This window comes from Tiliqua scincoides, chromosome 5 (assembly GCF_035046505.1).
Source record: "Tiliqua scincoides isolate rTilSci1 chromosome 5, rTilSci1.hap2, whole genome shotgun sequence".
NCBI lineage: Eukaryota > Metazoa > Chordata > Lepidosauria > Squamata > Scincidae > Tiliqua > Tiliqua scincoides.
Genome location: NC_089825.1, coordinates 74,800,975 through 74,815,704, shown reverse-complemented (window position 1 = coordinate 74,815,704; position 14,730 = coordinate 74,800,975). Strand labels below are relative to the sequence as shown.

Here is a 14,730-nt window from a genome sequence, read left to right as displayed (position 1 = left end):
AGCAGTGCCGTCCCGCTTTATAACCGCCGGGAAGGGGCCGAGCATTGTCCTCCCTCTGGTGGTCCCGGAGACCCCCCCTGCCCCGTGTAGTCCTGCCGCGCCTCCACCCTCACCCCTCTGGGGATGCAGGCAGCAGAGGTCCCTCGTGCCCGCCACTTGCCAAAGTCTTCCTCCTGCTGCCACCAGAGGCAGTCCCAGCCTCGCAGCACGCGCGGAGAACTCTGAGGACGACCGGACTCTGGCCACACTCTTAGCCTGGGAGGAAGCCCCGTTGACTACTTACTTCTGAGTAGACAGGCTTAGGATGGGGCTCTAAGCTGGGCACCTTTGGCTGCCTGAACTGCCGCTGCCGCTTTCCTGACTGGAGAGAATCTGCTTTGCACTGGGGAGACTTGGAGCCCCAGCCTAGGCATGTCTACTCAGAAGAAAGTCCCATTATATTCAATGGGGCTTACTCCCAGGGAAGTGTGGATAGGATTGTGGCCCAATCTAGTGCATGTCTACTCAGAAGTAAGTTGCATTATTGTCAATGGGGCTTACTTCTTAGAAAGTGTAGATAGGATTGCAGCCTTGGAGCCCAATCCAAAGCTTGTCTATTCAGAAGAAAGTCCCATTGTAGTCAATGGGACTTACTCCCAGGAAAGTGTGGATAGGATTGCAGCCTAAGTGAGAAGGTGCTGCAAGGCTCATGGACTAGGACTGTGCATGGGTATGCGCTGCCACCCACCACACTTCATAAGTCCTGAATCCTCCTCCCCCCTTGAGGGACTGGCACTTAATACCTGCAGTTGCTGACTGTTGCTGTGGCTCTCCCTGCCTGTGTCGTGGGTGAGAGGGTCATCTTTGCAACCTCGTTCAGGTGGGCATACAGATGGCAGGATGGAGCACTTTGTGAGGAAGGGCCTCCTCTGGTGATCCGGGAAAGACTTTGAGGATGGAAGCCATTTGGAGAGGGGCTTGGCTGGCTGCCTGGCTGGAGCAGCAGATGAGGTGGCTACTCTGGGCCATTTAACTAGATGTCCTCGCAGGACCCTTCACTCCTTGAAAAGTTTCCAGTGCCAGATGATGAATTATAACCTGATTGTTCTGCTCTTGCAAAACTGAAAGGGTTGCCTTGTCTTCTCTGAAAGGTACAGTACAGCGCTGTAGTTTATCAGCAGGACAATTTCTAGGGAGTCCCCCTAGTTTCTAGAGATTGCATTGCTGTCTGGGCTGAATGCAAGCCCCACAAAAAGGAAGTGGAGGATCTCCTCCCACTAAGCATGCTCAGCTCCTCCTCCTCTTCACAAAGCTTTTGATAGATGTATCTGTCAGCAAATATAATGTCTTAGGTGAGCACATGGCTGTGAGTTGTGAAGTCAGCAGTTCACTTCTCACCTCAGCTATGAATTTACTATAGGTGAGCTCAGAAAAGTCACTGTTTCTCCCTTGACCACCACTGTCTTCTGTTGCATTATTGGGATGATAATACAAGCCTATTTATTTCTGCGTAAACTGCTTTGTGAACTACTCTTGTTGAAAAGCAATATATAAGTATCCTTAATAATAACAACAGCAACAACTGCTGGTTTTATGAGACTGTCTTTACAGGTCTCTCTATGGTTCGATTCCATTGGCTGCCTTTTAAAAAAAATTAGCTATTCAAGCATTGCTTGCAAGTTTATCTGATTTAAAGTTGCTCAGAAAGTTGAAAAGCTACTCTTGGAGTGGTGGTTCATGATCTTGCAAGCCCCAACCAATCAGATCAGTGCTCAGACAGCTTCTGCAGCTAACAGAAATAACCAGGTTCCCCCCCAAAACCTGAAGGAGACTGCCCTTGGGAAAACTCCCTCCAAGAAGAATGGAGATCCCCCCCCCCATGCCTAGAGGTCATTGGTGTCCAAAAATGAACACTTAAGCACTTAAGGAAGCATGAAATGACAAAGAACAGTGTCAATAGTGTTGAATGCCTTTTTGTTATCCTCTCTGTACGTGTTAATCACGTCCAGTTGTATCTTATTACTTATTTCTCCAATTAAAAAATGGTTTAAAAATAAATAAATAAATATTTTGGCTCAAAATATTCTATAATACTGACCCTAACACTCTCCTATATCATCTCCTTGATGACCCTTACTTTTCTGATAAACCTTGGAGCGCAAAAATAAAACAATTGGGAGTTGAGCCTGATTTACTTGGTCATTTGTCACAAGCCGAGACTTTCAGGCTCATTAAAGGGAGACTCCTGGATATTCACTCTTCTAATATTTTATCTGCCGCCAATAAAACTTGTTCACCTTTATATTATCACTTGCCGGTTAAAGTAGGCGTAATTCCCAACTATCTTTATATTTTGGAATGCCTAAAAATTAGAAGGGCCTTTTCTATGGCCCGTTGTAATTCTATCCCATCTTCTGTTCTTTGGGGTAGATTTAATGGCATCCCTTTTCAGGAAAGAATTTGTCCCTGTCCTCAGCGGGTTGTAGAAACGTTAGACCACCTTCTTCTTCATTGTCCGCTTCACAATGAGGCCAGAAGGAAATGTCTGGCTCTCCAATTTCACCTTAACTCCCTCGCTGAGGATTTTGCTATACTGCAATTTTTATTAACCTCCTCTGATTTTGACATTGTTTCTCAGATAGCTAAATTTATCTTACAAATTGTGGCGACTAATCTTTGTTTGTATTTTCAATAATGCCTAATAAAGGTGTCTGAATCTGAATCTGAAATAAATAAATAAAAGACAAACAAGTTGAGTTTCTGCACTTTTTTTTTTTTTTAAACAAAAAAAAGCACCGGTAACAACACTAACAAGTGTAGGTAATCGTGAGCTTAGATGTACCAATGATCTGACTAAGGTAGCTCTATAGGTTTGTAGTAATATACAAAAACCAGAAAGGGCTTCTACAAACACTTGCAGAATTAAATGTCTCTTATGCCCCAGACATTTGGCAGACTTGAACACATATTGCTTTTGTTAAGATCCACTTTAGCTTCCCCAATGCAGATAACACCTTGTTCTTCTTCCCTGCCACCAGGACAAACTTGCTCATTGCTAAAATGACAAATCATAATAAGAAGAAAGTGGATGAATCATTTTTTTTAAAGTTTTTGAAAGTAAGATGTGTTTACATAGTAGCCCCTTATCTCTTCCTGAAGATTTTTCCCTGTGTTGATAAGAACATAAGAACATAAGAACAGCCCCACTGGATCAGGCCATAGGCCCATCTAGTCCAGCTTCCTGTATCTCACAGCGGCCCACCAAATGCCCCAGGGAGCACACCAGATAACAAGAGACCTCATCCTGGTGCTCTCCCCTACATCTGGCATTCTGACTTAACCCATTCCTAAAATCAGGAGGTTGCGCATACACATCATGGCTTGTACCCCATAATGGATTTTTCCTCCAGAAACTCGTCCAATCCCCTTTTAAAGGCGTCTAGGCTAGACGCCAGCACCACATCCTGTGGCAAGGAGTTCCACAGACCGACCACGCGCTGAGTAAAGAAATATTTTCTTTTGTCTGTCCTAACCCGCCCAACACTCAATTTTAGTGGATGTCCCCTGGTTCTGGTATTATGTGAGAGTGTAAAGAGCATCTCCCTATCCACTCTGTCCATCCCCTGCATAATTTTGTATGTCTCAATCATGTCCCCCCTCAAGCGTCTCTTTTCTAGGCTGAAGAGGCCCAAACGCCGTAGCCTTTCCTCATAAGGAAGGTGCCCCAGCCCCGTAATCATCTTAGTCGCTCTCTTTTGCACCTTTTCCATTTCCACTATGTCTTTTTTGAGATGTGGCGACCAGAACTGGACACAATACTCCAGGTGTGGCCTTACCATAGATTTGTACAACGGCATTATAATACTAACCGTTTTGTTCTCAATACCCTTCCTAATGATCCCAAGCATAGAATTGGCCTTCTTCACTGTCGCCGCACATTGGGTCGACACTTTCATCGACCTGTCCACCACCACCCCAAGATCTCTCTCCTGATCTGTCACAGACAGCTCAGAACCCATTAGCCTATATCTAAAGTTTTGATTTTTTGCCCCAATGTGCATGACTTTACACTTACTGACATTGAAGCGCATCTGCCATTTTGCTGCCCATTCTGCCAGTCTGGAGAGATCCTTCTGGAGCTCCTCACAATCACTTCTGGTCTTTACCACCCGGAAAAGTTTGGTGTCATCTGCAAACTTAGCCACTTCACTGCTCAACCCTGTCTCCAGGTCATTTATGAAGAGGTTGAAAAGCACCGGTCCCAGGACAGATCCTTGGGGCACACCGCTTTTCACCTCTCTCCATTGTGAAAATTGCCCATTGACACCCACTCTCTGCTTCCTGGCCTCCAACCAGTTCTCAATCCACGAGAGGACCTGTCCTCTAATTCCCTGACTGTGGAGTTTTTTCAGTAGCCTTTGGTGAGGGACCATGTCAAACGCCTTCTGAAAGTCCAGATATATAATGTCCACGGGTTCTCCCGCATCCACATGCCTGTTGACCTTTTCAAAGAATTCTATAAGGTTTGTGAGGCAAGACTTACCCTTACAGAAGCCATGCTGACTCTCCCTCAGCAGGGCCTGTTCGTCTATGTGTTTTGAGATCCTATCTTTGATGAGGCATTCCACCATCTTACCCGGTATAGATGTTAGGCTGACCGGCCTATAGTTTCCTGGGTCCCCCCTCTTTCCCTTTTTAAAAATAGGCGTGACATTTGCTATCCTCCAATCTTCTGGTACCGTGGCCGTTTTGAGGGACAAGTTGCATACCTTAGTCAAGAGATCTGCAACTTCATTCTTCAATTCCTTAATAACCCTTGGGTGTATGCCATCAGGGCCCGGTGACTTATTGATCTTTAATTTATCAATGAGGTCTGAAACATCTTCTCTTTTAACCTCTATCTGACTTAACTCCTCGGTTAGGAGGGGCCGTTCGGGCAGCGGTATCTGCCCGAGGTCTTCTGCCGTGAAGACAGATGCAAAGAACTCATTTAATTTCTCTGCCATCTCTAAGTCTCCTTTTATCTCCCCTTTCCCTCCCTCACCATCCAGAGGGCCAACCGCTTCTCTGGCGGGTTTCCTGCTTCTAACATATTTGAAGAAGCTTTTATTATTCCCCTTAATGTTGCTGGCCATGCGTTCCTCATAGTCTCGCTTGGCCTCCCCTATCACCTTCTTACATTTCTTTTGCCACAGTTTATGTTCCTTTTTATTCTCTTCACTAGGGCAAGACTTCCATTTACGGAAGGAAGCTTCCTTGCCCTTCACAGCCTCTCTAACTTGGCTGGTTAGCCATGCGGGCACTCTCCTGGATTTAGTGGAACCCTTCTTTCTTTGTGGTATACACCTCTGCTGGGCCTCTATTACTGTTGTTTTGAGCAGCCTCCATGCACTCTGGAGAGACTGGACTCTTTTTACCCTCCCTTTCAACCTCCTTCTAACCAGCCTCCTCATTTGAGGGAAGTCCGCCTGTCGGAAGTCAAGGGTTTTTGTTAGAGATTTGCCTGGTATTCTTCCCCCAACGTGCACGTCAAAACGGATCGCAGCATGATCACTGTTCCCCAATGGCTCAGTAACGTTTACATCTCTAACCAGGTCCTGCGTACCGCACAAAATTAAATCCAGAGTCACCTGTCCTCTGGTGGGCTCCGTGACTAGCTGATCTAAGCCACAGTCATTTAGCACGTCAAGAAATCCGGTTTCCTTATCGTGACCAGAACACAAATTGACCCAGTCAATATGAGGATAATTGAAGTCCCCCATGATTACAACCCTGTCCCTCCTTGTCACCTCCCTGATCTGTTTCCTCATTTCAAGGTCCCCATCCGATTTCTGGTCTGGAGGACGATAGCACACCCCCAGTATTACATTGCTGCTCAAGCCTGGTAATTTAACCCACAGAGATTCTACGGTGGAGTCGGACCCACCTTCAATCTCTACTTTGCTGGATTCTATCCCTTCCTTAACATAAAGGGCCACCCCACCTCCAACACGCCCCTGCCTGTCCCTCCTGTAGAGTTTATAGCCCGGGATTGCGGTATCCCACTGATTCTCTGCATTCCACCAGGTTTCCGTTATGCCCACTATGTCAATATTTTCCCTTGTCACCAGACATTCCAGTTCTCCCACCTTTGCTCGTAGACTTCGGGCATTCGCATAAAAGCATTTATACACGGAATGCCCCAGGATGGGCTGCTTATTCGCTCCTTTGTCCCCGCATCCTCTCATTGTGCCAAACTGTCTATCACATCCCATCTCCCTACCTTTCCCAATTTCTTCTCCTACCCTGCCTTTGTCTTGTTGTTCTCTAACCTCCCCATCCTCATCCCATAGGGATGAGGAGTCCCGAACCGGATGCCCCTCGGCTCCTGTCGGCCTTCCCCCAGGGATCAGTTTAAAAGCTGCTCTGCCACCTTTTTAATGTTATGCGCCAGCAGTCTGGTTCCATTCTGGTTCAAATGGAACCCGTCCCTCTTGTACAGGCCCCGCTTGTCCCAAAACGTTCCCCAGTGCCTAACGAATGCATCAGTTGTTGAGTTTGTATCTTCCTTCTGAATCTGATTTCTGTACTTAAAGGTTTATGAGCTTTAGCTTGCTATCCTCTGCAAATAAGAGTTGAAACTATTCAAATGATGAAGTGAGGCCACAGTTTTTCAGACAGTCTGAACCTAAGGGCCCAGTTCTATCCAACTTTCCGATGCTGATGCAGCCACAAAGAAGTCCCAAGGTGAAGGAACAAATATTCTCTTACCTTGGCCTCTGTGTCTGCTCCCCCCACCTTGGAATGCTGTGCACACCTCATTGGCATCAGCATTGGCATCAGCACTGGAGAGTTGAATAGGATTGGGCCCTAAGTCACTCGGCTGCATTGTCACTCAAAGTGACTGGTACTGCTGCAGCTAAAGCAGCATCTTAGACCTGTGTTTGCCCTTTAATTAGTGTCTCATGTGCTTCTTGGATGTACCTAAGTGTGCTATGCAAGAATTTAACTGCTTTTGAACTACAGGATTTAGCTTAATGCAACTGTTTGTCACCACAGCAAATCAAATTTTGAATATTTTAAATGTTTATAGGGTGTTTGCTGCTCTTTGCTCATTTATGGGATCAGGGCTTTTTTTCTAATGGAACGCGGGGGGACGGAGTTCCGGCACCTTTTTGCAGGGGCCGTGCCAATCTGCAGCATGAGCCTAGGTGTATCTACTCAGAAGTAAGTCTCATTGTGCTCAGTGGGGCTTGCTGCTGGGAAAGGGTGCATAGCCTTTCAGTCTGAGAGCCCAAGCCTAGGCATGTCTACTCAGAAGTAAGTTCCATTGTGTTCAATGGGGCTTACTCCCAGGAAAGTGTCATAGCCTTGCAGCCTGAGTAGACAGGCAGAGGAAGGGCTCTGAGGCTGCAGTCCTCTCCACACTTTCCTGGGAGGAAGCCCCACTGCCTCTACTGGGACTGACTTCTGAGGAGACAGCCATAGGCTTTGGCTATGAGGCTGCAGTCCTCTCCACACCTTCCTGGGAGGAAGCCCCATTGACTCTAATGGGACTGACTTCTGAGTAGACAGGCACAGGATTGGGCCCTGAGGCTGCCATCCTATCCACAGTAAGCCCCATTCACTAAAGTGGACTTCTGAGTAGACATGCATAGAATTGGGCTCTTGGGCTGCAATCCTAGGCACTTTCCTGGGAGTAAGCTCCATTGACTAGAACAAGACTTACTTCAGAGTAGACATAGCTAGGATTGGGCTCTTAATCCTGGCAGAGATATATATCTGCACCCGTTTTCACATGCTAAGGGCAGGTGAAAAGGGATTCTACGTGTGTACAACGTGCTGTCCAGCCTTGCCAGAGATCCTCCTCATCCTTCCCCCATAAGCATGCCCTCTGCCAGCCAGCGTTTGCAGCTCCTCTCCAGCAATGCACAGCAGCTGCTCAGGTCAGCAGAGAACATACAATTGCATGCCAAGCACCTTCCCAAAGACACAGAGTATTCTGATACCTGAATTAAACCATATTTAATTGCTTGTTTGCAAACGTAGCTGTTTCTATGTGCACCTAAGGACCCCTCTCATGTAAGAATTCCTTTTTTGTTCTTACTCCCACAGTTGCTTAGAGTAATTTTACTACATGGAACTCATGTAAGCCATTTTCCGGAATCCATTCACTGCTTCCTCTCCTCGAAGTAGTGCCACACTACATACTACACGCTGCAAGTGCACCTGTACAGTATTTTTGTGTAGAAAAAGTAGCTAGGGGGGAGGGGATGTGGAGATTAACAGCCCAATCCTATGCATGTCTACTCAGAAGTAAGTTCATCTTTAGGGGGAAGCACATAAAAATTTTTTTATTTCTCCAATAAAAAATGGTTTATAAATAAATAAATAAATAAATAAAAGATTAACAAGTTGTGAGTTCCTGCACCTTTTCTTTTACAAAAAAAGCACTGTATGGGATTATTATTCATTGGGAACCTTGGGCAAGAGATGTACAATTGCAAGTTTCTAACTGTTGTGGAGCTGTGTCAGACTAGAGATGAGGTAGTATGGGAAAAGGAAATACATGTTGAGGAATGCGTAAAGTTTCTAGGCAGACAGCAATTATGCAGAGGAATAAAGGTCTCAATCCTGTTGGGTTTGGGCACTGCCAGAGCTAGCGTCAGGCTACCACCACAAGTGGCCATGGCCACGCACCTGCCGTCTCATAATGACCCCTGGTGCCTGTGTCAGAATGGGGGAGGGAGGTGCAGGGAACAGGGCAAGAAGGAGTTGGTATCAGTGGGAGCACTGCAACCAATATCCTATGCTTCCTCAGTCCATTTGGACTTGCGCCAACAAAATCACTGACACAGGATCTGAGTAGATTCATTTGGGAGTTGGAGGTAGGGGGTAACACCCCCCCCCTGCAGGATGAAGTGCATGCTCCATTGGTGTGGCTGCATGGGGGGGGGTGATACGTTTTGAGAAATAAGGGTGATTTCCATAATTATTGTGATCACCATAATTATGGTGATTATGCTCCATAATTTCCATAATTAAGACCAGCAGGCAGATTCGTTGGAAGCATGTCAGTATGAATGGATTGTTTTGGTGTTTGAGGATGTAAACTAAACCTGAAAGAACTTTTTGATAAAATCAAAAGCTGAGTTTCTATTAAAACTCATTTTCTTCTTCTTCTAGGTGGAGTCGTTCATTTTGGATCAAGATGATTTGGAAAATCCAATGCTGGAGACAGCTTCAAAATTGCTGCTATCAAGTACTGCTGATGGTGCTGATCTAAGAACAGTGGATCCAGAAACCCAAGCTAGATTAGAAGCTTTATTAGAAGCTGCAGGTAAAGTGTTGCTCTGATTTTTTTAAAAAAGTTATGCATTTATATTCTCAAGGTATTTTAATGCGAATTGCTGAACTCTTAAGCATTTTCAACACTGTTCCTTGGGATCCTGGTCGGTTATAATGTCCTGGTAACATTAAAATTTATACATCCTTAAGTTACCTCTGTAGACTTCTCAGAAATGTAAATTGATGCAAAATGTGGTGGTCAGGTAGTGTATTGGCCTCCAGGAACACATTTCATCAGTGTTGAAACAGCTGTAATCTCTTCCTGTGTTCTTCTGGGCACAATTCATAGTATTGGTTTTAACTTATAAAACCTTTGTATGACTTGGAGCATGGGATTCTGAAGATACTTTCTGGGATACTTTCATTCAAACTTGCCTAGATATTGAAAACCTCTTCAAAGGCCCTTTTTCTGAGTATCATCACCATTGGAGTTAAAGTGCATGGCTCCTGGGGACTCTGTGGTGACGCCTTATTTTTGAGTACTCTTTCCAGAGGTCCATCTGGTATTGCCGTTGCCTAAGCATTAGGCACCAGGTTAAGACCTTTGTTGGCCAAATTCTTTCAGAGTTCTTAATTTTTAGTGAACAGTGGGCTTCTTTTCATCAGTGATTAACTTCTGTGTGGATCTTGTTTTGTTATCTGATGCTTTTATTAGCTTTCATTGCTAGTGCTGGTTTTATTTTCTGCTTGCTCTATTGTGGATTGATTTTAATTGATTGCTGTTCTGTCAATGTACTGCTTAAATTTAAAGTGGTGTATATAATATTTTATTTGCTCAGCTTGCAGGGCTTTCTTTCTAGTTCGGTGTGTACTTGTGTGAAGTGATTGTTCTTGTCTCTGACTCAGAGGACTGGACCAAGGGATGGTAGCTGATCTAATCTGAAATAAAGAGATTCATTAATTGAATTACTATGCAATGGCTTCTAAAGGATGTTTTGAAATTGTCAAATAAATTTTTGCTTCACACATTCGGTGTTTAAAAATTGTATTGCAATCAAACCTGTAGTTTTTCTGTGATATATATGAACTCAAATTTTGTCTGTTTTCCTCTTTCTTCATATCAACCTGCTTTTGATCTGAAATAAAAGGAATTGGTAAATTATCTACAGCGGATGGGAAAGCCTTTGCAGATCCTGAGGTGCTCCGTAGACTAACTTCTTCGGTCAGCTGTGCGTTGGATGAAGCTGCTGCAGCACTTACCCGGATGAGAGCTGAAAGCACAGCAAATGCAGGGCAGACGGACAAGTGAGTATCTTACAGAAGCCTGTTTTGACAGTTGTTCCCTGTGTTTTTGCTATAACAAAACAAATTATTATCTGAAGAAATAATTCACACTGAAAGTTTTAAAATCCTACACTTTACAGGGCTTCACAAATGTGGACTCTTCCCCTCAGTGCTATCCTATGCACATCTCCTTGGGACCAAGGTCCACCATGTTCAGTGAGGCTTACTCCCAGATAAATGTGCATAGAATTGCAGCATTCATCTCTATTCCCATCTTGCACTTCTGCTTGAGATTAGGGATGATCCTCTGCTCTTCTCAGCTAGTCAAGTGGAGATCATCCCAGCAGTTGGAATGGGATGCTCACATCCTTAGAAGGCTAGCACAACTGCGGAAATATTCCCTGCCTTCCCTGTTCTAAATTTGGAGCATGAGGGAAAAGTCTAGGACTGGTTTTGTCAGTAGGTGGCAAAGGGGTTCCGAGTGTCACTGCTGGCTATAACATGGGATGTAGCTGGGTAACGTTGGATCAGAGAACTTGGGGGAGGGGATCATTATGCTGGATATTCAGGGCAGGGGTTCGGATTATTGCCACTGGCACCTGGTTTTGAAGAATCCTCTTTGCAAGCCTTAAAAGTGTTGGTAAATTCAAAAATAGATTACTGTGTGTGTGTGTGTGTGTGTGTGTGTGTGTGTGTGTGTGTGTTTGTGTGTGTGTGTGTGTGTGTGTGTGTGTGTGTGTGGTGAATGCAAGGGTATTGCTGCTGCATCAGATAGTTAGGTTGTGAACACTTAGGTTTTGGCCAATAGTATTGATCTGGTATGTGGTTGTATTTTTTAGAAAGATATTAAGTTTTTTTCTCTCTGCGTTTTTGTTGCCTAGATTTTTTTTTTTCTGATATTGTAAGACTTAATTTGCCAAGGTCTCTGGACTTATTTACAGCACAAACCTAAGCGTATCTACTCAGAAGTCTCATTGATCTCAATGGGACTTACTCCCAAGTAAGCATCTATATGATTGCAGTCATAGATGTTACCTAGTGTATGAGCACTGCATAAACAAACAAAATTATTCTTTATTTTCATGACAGTTGTATTTCTTTTCTTATTCACTTTTAGATCTGAGATCTGCTTGGAAGGAAAAAAATCTAAAAAGTTCATGTAGTCTATAAACACAAGACCTTCAAGAAGTGTTTAGGGAGAGGGGGCTAAATACTTTGCAGTTTAATCAGTTAACAGGCTTTGCAAAATACAATGTTATCTAAATAAGGAGAGGGCAACAAAATCCCTGGGTTTTAATTGATGTGAAATTTAATAATCCTGCTGTCTTGTTTTCCCATTTTCACTGATTTAAAGATATAATATGCTATCAGATAATTGCATAAATAAATGTTCATCTGCCATTTGCCTCATTGTAAATGACTTTGTTTAGTTCTGCTGAATGTATATTTTCTAAGTGTTTGCAGGCACCCTGATCCTACTCATAGTGGTTGCTATTTGCACTGTCATGAGCTAATGATATATCTTCATTCAGGGGCAGCTCAACAAAATGCTAACCATATTAAAATAATAATACTGGCAACAGTGCACTTGGAGTCTGTGGCAACTACATTATCCAACAATCCTGTTTTTGTATATATCTCTTGTAGAAGTTGAAAGGTAAAATGCCCGCCCATGTGCAGGCAGTGTCTCACCATTACGTAGCCTGTGACATTTAACTTTCTCTTCCTCCTGCTGTCTGTAGTAGACCTGACATCCAGTTCCTTGGACCCACAGACTGGTTCCTAGAACTCTGGCTTTACTGCCAGTTTGGAAGAAGTGTAGGCAGAGACCATGATTATCATTTCTTACATCCTTGATTGTATTCCTGTATGCACAAGACATGTAAGGTCTTCTTTGCACTTATTGCATTTCGCTACATGCAAGTGGTGTGTTGAGTCTGTACTGAAAACACAGCCCTCTTAAACACTGATGTCTAAAGCACTAACCATAGTGTTCTCTTTGTAGCCGCAGTTTGGCAGAAGCTTGTTCAGAAGGAGATGTAAATGCTGTGCGAAAGTTACTAATTGAAGGGCGAAGTGTGAATGAACACACTGAAGAAGGGGAAAGTCTTCTTTGTTTAGCCTGCTCAGCTGGATACTATGAACTTGCCCAGGTTGGTTTCTTTGGTCTGTTCAACAATGAATCATTTAGAGCATTGGCCTTTAGTGTTTCCAGATTCACAACCCATTTACACGGAACCCACTTTTAATGTATCTGTACTTTAAAAAATGAAGTGTATCTAGATCTGTCCTTGCCTGTCTTGTTCTCTCACTTCAGAAGATGGGCATGGTTTCAGTGTTGTAACCCACTTTGGATCAGTTTAAGGCACACCAATTGAAAACTTATGGTTTAGAGTACAGTGGCCAACTTTGGAATTTGTCTGTGGGACACTGTATTCTCTAGGTACTGGTCATTGACTGGAACAGTCCAGCCGCTCAAACGTGATGATAGAGTTGGATACCTGCTAGCAATCGGGCTTTGTGAGTATAAATAATGTGTAGTGTGGGTGCACATGTGGTGGGAGATCATCAGTTGGTGGTTTGGCTGGAAGTGAATGTGTGCTGAAATCCGTTCAGGAGGCAAGTGATCCTTAGCTATTACCAGAAGCTTAAGAACCCTTTCAGCCTTAGCTCCCCAGCTCCATTAAGGGAACAATAATACTTATTTTACTACATCATTGTAAGGACAATATCAGGATCTTTCATGATGCTCTTTATGCACTCAAAAAGTGCTACACAAATGCTTAATACTGTCATGAAGTGTTAATGTATGGAAACACATTCCTTTTCTTCCTTCCCAGTGAAACGGTTTTTTTTCCCTCCAGACCTAGATTGCAGGATGTCCCTCATTATCTGCTGGTGTTCGGTTCCAGAACCACTAGTGGATAAAAAAATCCATGGATTTAAAAAAAAGTGGGAAAACAGATTTAAAGACCCACTTCCAGGTTTCTTGCCCCTCCCTTGCTCCTAGTGGAATAAGGTCATGCCTTAACATCCATAGGAGTTGATTCTGGGACTCCCTGCTGATACCATAAAATGTGTTAAATAAAAGCAGTTTAAAAAAATTAAAAAGTGTGTCCCTTTACAAATGTGGTTTAAAAACAGCTTTTCTTACTGTTATAGAGGGGCAGTCAGCAATTAGAAATGCAAAGGACCCCCTTCCTTTGCCTGGGTAAGCTAAATAATGGAATGATCGATTTCATGATTATCTTTCTACAACAGTAGGAAAAGCAGTTTTTTAAACTGATTTTAAAGAGCTGCATTTTTCCCCTTCTCTGGGGATGAGCACATTCCTTCTCATTTGCAGTGGCCATTTGTGTTGAGTCAAATCCATGTATAAAGAAAATCCATACATAACAAGGTTGGTTCATATTTTATGAACTAGTCATAATGAAAGAATGAAAAGAACTACATCTTTTTGCCGAGCAATAGATATACTGGGAAGAAGAAAGCATTGTAACCAGCAGAATAACTGGAAGGAGTGCCGCCCCAGGCCACATCATCTAGAGCCGCCCTTGTGCTCCCTCTGAATGCATTTGGAGGGTGTTCTGAAGCCCGGGGAGGCCATGCACGGGAGGCCTTCAGGAAGCCTTAGAACATCACTTCTAGTTTTCCTCCAAAACCAGAAGTGACATTTTAAGGCTTCAGCACACCCTCTGGACATGACCAGAGCACAGCTCTGGGCGCATTCGGAGGGTGCGTGGGGGGAAGGAGGGCAGAATCCTGGCGGCTGTGCCAGGGGTTAGCATTATCACCCCTTGGAAGAGTGTTACCTGGTGTCCTATGACCCCACCCCAGCTGCACTAGTGGTTATAACCAAACATAAAACTGAGAATAGTGGCCCTAGTTTAAAAAAATTGCCTATGGTATTAATCAGAAATAAAATGACCCCTCCCCCAAAAAACAAAAAAGACTTAAGAAGCTGTGTAATTGGAACTGACCTTAGATTTTGGTGAACATTTTTGCCAGATTCAACCCTTCCTGCTGGAGATATTTTTCCCAGAGGGATAGCTGCATAAGGCTACAAAATGTTGCCCTGTACAGGCTCTGTTTGTCATCAGTGATGTCACTGGCCCACTAGGTGATCCTGGCTATTCCCTATGTGATCCAAGAAGCCCATGGAACATTGCCACCATCCGGACTGGACTTAATTTGACCCTA

At 44.0% G+C, this 14,730-nt stretch overlaps 1 protein-coding gene across 5 annotated transcripts in view; it reads left to right on the top strand.

Moving 5' to 3' along the window:
• The window catches only part of ANKRD17 (ankyrin repeat domain 17), a 155,067-nt gene that overhangs the window by 64,487 nt on the left and 75,850 nt on the right, over positions 1–14,730 (top strand). For all 5 annotated transcript variants that reach the window (XM_066627454.1, XM_066627455.1, XM_066627453.1 and 2 more), the window contains exons 2-4: positions 9,145–9,298; positions 10,395–10,551; positions 12,536–12,683. In XM_066627454.1, coding sequence (XP_066483551.1) covers positions 9,145–9,298; positions 10,395–10,551; positions 12,536–12,683 — 459 coding nt within the window. The remainder of the gene's footprint in view (positions 1–9,144; positions 9,299–10,394; positions 10,552–12,535; positions 12,684–14,730) is intronic.